Genomic DNA, 4,181 nt, shown 5'->3' on the forward strand with positions numbered 1-4,181 from the left:
AAAAAAAGAAAAAGAAATGATAAAATTCAAGTGCAAAGTGCAGTGCTCTGTGAGGAGTCCTCATTATTTACCTGGCCACAGAGATGTCCTTCCACGTGCTGATCGCATTTGCTTGGTAGAGGCAGCCTAGATCACAACCGTGAGGAAGAGGGTCCTCGATTAATGAGTGATGTCTGTCAGGGTGAAGGAAGGGGGACATCTGGCATGTGCATGACACTGGTGGTTTGTGGGCTTTTTGAGGACAAGGACTTAATATCATGGATCCTTGTGCCCAGCACAGGGCCAGACAGAGAGTTGGGGTCACAAACGCTTTGCTAAGTGGATGTGATGTGTCTCTTTGTCCCAGGGACCAGGCCCAGCTGGACGCAGCCTCCGTGTCTTCCATCCAGGTGGTAGGCGTAGTCGAGGCCCTGATCCAGAGCGCAGACACCCTCTTCCCTGGAGGTGAAGCTCCTGTCTGCGTGGATGCCCTGCTGGGTGCCCTCCCTCTGCCCTGCTCCCTCCCCAGCAGCCCCACAAACTCACCCTGAGGCAGGGAGGAAGTTGCGTCTCCACTCTGAGCCTCAGTTTCTCATTTCTACAATGGGGATGATCTGCCTGCTTTGTGGGGTTGTGATGGGGCTACATGGGAGCGGGGAAGCTGACCATGGTCTAGGTGGGTTCAGGGGAAGGAAAAGCGGCCCAGCCGGTGAGGCAGAGCCTGGCGCCAGACATCAACTTCAACATGTCAGGCCTCTTCTCAGACGTCACCCTCCAGGACACAGTCAGTGACAGGCTGACCTCTGATGAGCTTCCGCCCACCACTGTGCCCACCTCAGCCACCACCCTGGCTCCGGCTCCAGCTCTGGTTCCAGCCCCAGCCTTGGCGTCAGCGGCTACCAAGGAGAGGTGAGGACTGAGCGGTTTGAATGGCTGGCTCCCGTGGTAGTCCCACAGACAGCCTGCCTGAGGCACCATGTCTCAGAACTAAAAGCTGAATTTTTGGAAATGTAATGATCAGTCTTTTTTTTTTTTTTTTATCTGAGACAAGGTCTTACTCTGTTGCCTGGGCTGGAGTGCAGTGGCACAATGTAGGCTCACTGCAACCTCCAGCTCCCGGGTTCAAGCAATTCTCCTGCCCCAGCCTCTCTAGTAGCTGGCATTACAGGTACCTGCCAGCATGCCTGGCTAAGTTTTTTTATTTTTAGTAGAGGCAGGGTTTTACCATGTTGGCCAGGCTGGTCTTGAACTCCTGACCTCAGGTGATCCACCCACCTTGGCCTCCCAAAGTGCTGGGATTATAGGCGTGGGCCACCACACCCCGTCTGGTTAGTATTTTCATCCCAAAGACCAGATCTCCCAGCTTGGAGAGGGTGGGTTCATGCCACTGCACTCCAGCCTGGGCGACAGCAAGAATCATCTCAAAAAAACAACTGGCCGGCCACAGTGGCTCACGCCTGTAATCCCAGCACATTGGGAGCCCAAGGCGGGCGGATCATGAGGTCAGGAGTTCCAGACTAGTCTGGCCAACATAGTGAAACCCTGTGTCTACTAAAAATACAAAAAATTAGCCAGGTGTGGTGGTGCACGCCCATAATCCCAGCTACTTGGGAGGCTGAGGCAGGAGAATCTCATGAACCCGGGAGACAGAGGTTGCAGTGAGCCAGGATCGTGCCATTGCACTCCAGCCTGGGTGACAGTACAAGACTCCATCCTCCCCCAGAAAAAGCACGTGGAGGCCCTGAGCTGAGGCAGAGGTCAGGGCCTGTGTCCTACCTCCCATCCTGGCCCTACCGCCCAGGCAGGTGGGGCTCCCTTCTAGTCCCTGGAGGAACATGGACTCCATCACAGGGTCACAAAGCGGCCAGGAGCTCAGTGGACGCAGACCTCTACCAATGCCAGAAGCTTCTTCTGGCAGGCGTGTGGGGGCTGGGGACAGATCCCAGGAGCAGCCACAAGGTAGTAGAGAGTGGGTGCTGGGAGGAGCCAGACTCCACCTGGCAGCTGAAGCCTCACCAGGATTCCATGAGGCTTCTGGGAGGTGGCCAAGTCTGCCCCATGCTCTCCTTCCCTCTACAGGACAGAGTCTGAGGTGCCGCCCAGACCAGCCTCTCCCAAGGTCACCAGGAGCCCCCTGGAGACAGCTGCCCCAGTGGAGGACGTGGCTCGGAGGAGTGAGTTGGCTGTGGGAGGGGACAGAGGGTGGGTAGGGAGAGGGGACAGGCAGTCAGGTCCTCCTACCTTTTTAGGCAGCCAGGGAGGCAGGAATCAAGGTGATAAAAAGCCCCAGTTTTGCCACCTGGCACTCCAAGTTTAGATTTGAGTTCTTTGACTTTGGGCAGGTGAGTTCACCTGTCTGAGCCTCACCTTCCTCCTCTGTGTAATGGGACAATAACTGCACTTATCTTATGGGGCTGCATGGAGCCTTCAGTGGTGCCACAGCAAGTGCCTGGTCCTGGCACATAGCAAGTGCCCACTAAAGGGGAGCCGGCGTGAGCACTGGGGCACTGGAGTGAAACCACGTGTCTACTAAAAATACAAAAATTAGCCGGGCGTGGTGGTGTATGCCTGTAGTCCCAGCTACTCAGGAGGCTGAGGCAGGAGAATCGCTTGAACCTGGGAGGCGGAGGTTACAGTGAGCCAAGATTGCGCCACTGCACTCCAGCATGGGGACAGAGTAAGTCTCCATTTCCAAAAAATAAATAAAATTAAGTGGACAAGATAATTTCAGAAGACAAAAAGAGGAAAATGAAACTGGAAAATGTGATGGAGCAGCTGGGGTGGCCATGGGGTGCTGCTGTAGCTAGGGTGCTCAGGGGCCTCCGAGGGGGCAAAGGGCACAAGGAGAGGTCTAGTTGATGATGAGCCAGCCTTGGAAACAGTGTTCCCGGCAGGGGGAACGGCGAATGCAAAGGTTATGAGGGGCACGGAGCTTGGTGGAGTCACCACAGGCCACGCGGACGCTCAACCTCCCTCCCCCTTTCCTTCCTCCACAGCCAAGCGCCCAGCGCCGGCCCGGCCCACCATGCCACCCCCTCAGGTCTCTGGCACCCGCTCCTCCCCTCCAGCTCCATCCCTGCCCCCTGGCTCTGGAAGCCCTGGGACCCCCCAAGCCCTGCCCCGACGTCTGGTTGGCAGCAGCCTCCGGGCCCCCACAGTGCCACCGCCATTGCCCCCCATCCCCCCTCAGCCTGCCCGGCGCCAAAGCCGGCGTTCACCAGCCTCCCCCAGCTCAGCCTCCCCGGGTCCAGCCTCCCCCAGCCCAGCCTCTCTGACCACCCCAGCACAGGTGGACTTGGTGGCTGGCACAGCAGAGGGAGGAGCCCCTGAGGCTGTGGGTGGGGTCCACACTCCCCCAGCTATCCCCCCTCAGCCCCGCCCCAGGAGTCTTGCCTCAGAGACCAACTGAGTGGCCAGTCTCTCCCTGAGCATCCCCCCGCTCCCTACCTGGCCCTTCCAAAACAGCTTTCACGCCTCCCAAGGGGTGTGGGGCTCCAGCCTTTGCCCACAAGTGCCTTTGTGCCCATTGGGCCGGCCCCCATGGCCAGGAGGGCTAAGGACAGTCCGCTTCCTGACCTTTTCCTCGTCCACCCTGGGCTTGGGGACCCCGAACCAGACTCTCCACTCTCCGACAGATCCTAGGGGAGCCACCAGAAGGAAGGAGAGGCTTGCCCGCTCCTCCAGGACTTTCATTCTTCTTTGCCAACGTATTTTTTGTAAGGCTGGTAAATAAATTATTCTGGACAAAACCGGAACAGCTGCCCAAATGATAGCTTTCTTTTCTGTCCTCGAAATAAAGAAGCCAATTTTATAAAGGGGAAAAAATTAAATATTCTTTGCCTCCTTTCTTCCTGTCTGAAATGAGATCACAGCAAACATTTTTAGAGCTTTCTCTGCACTACACTCTGCTTTTCTGTGGATGATTTCCACCTGATCTCCTAGTACAGTAAATACTGTTACCTCTCTCCAGCAAGGACACCGAGACTAAGGCAGAAGTGACCCGCCAAGGTCCCATGGCGGTCAGCAGGGGCCTGGGATCAGGACCTAGCTCTGACTTGAAAGCCTGGCTTGTCCCTCACATTCTGGGCAATTGACTTAACTTCTTGGTATCCCTTTTCCTCATTTGGGAATATCCCAAATTCCCACCACGGAAGCATTGCTCTCCTGTGAAAACCAAAGCACCACCCCTGGCCCACAGAGTG

The 4,181-nt window shown here is 56.4% G+C and overlaps 1 protein-coding gene across 1 annotated transcript in view; it reads left to right on the plus strand.

The window, feature by feature from the left end:
• Nucleotides 1-3,734, plus strand: part of SH3BP1 (SH3 domain binding protein 1) — a 14,731-nt gene extending 10,997 nt beyond the window's left edge. Inside the window, exons 15-18 of the mRNA XM_017508940.2 lie at nucleotides 347-444; nucleotides 711-888; nucleotides 2,059-2,153; nucleotides 2,976-3,734. Coding sequence (XP_017364429.1) covers nucleotides 347-444; nucleotides 711-888; nucleotides 2,059-2,153; nucleotides 2,976-3,388 — 784 coding nt within the window. The 3' untranslated portion in view covers nucleotides 3,389-3,734. The remainder of the gene's footprint in view (nucleotides 1-346; nucleotides 445-710; nucleotides 889-2,058; nucleotides 2,154-2,975) is intronic.
• The last annotated feature ends 447 nt before the right edge of the window (nucleotides 3,735-4,181 follow it).

Source organism: Cebus imitator, unplaced genomic scaffold (assembly GCF_001604975.1).
Source record: "Cebus imitator isolate Cc_AM_T3 unplaced genomic scaffold, Cebus_imitator-1.0 Scaffold404, whole genome shotgun sequence".
Lineage (NCBI taxonomy): Eukaryota > Metazoa > Chordata > Mammalia > Primates > Cebidae > Cebus > Cebus imitator.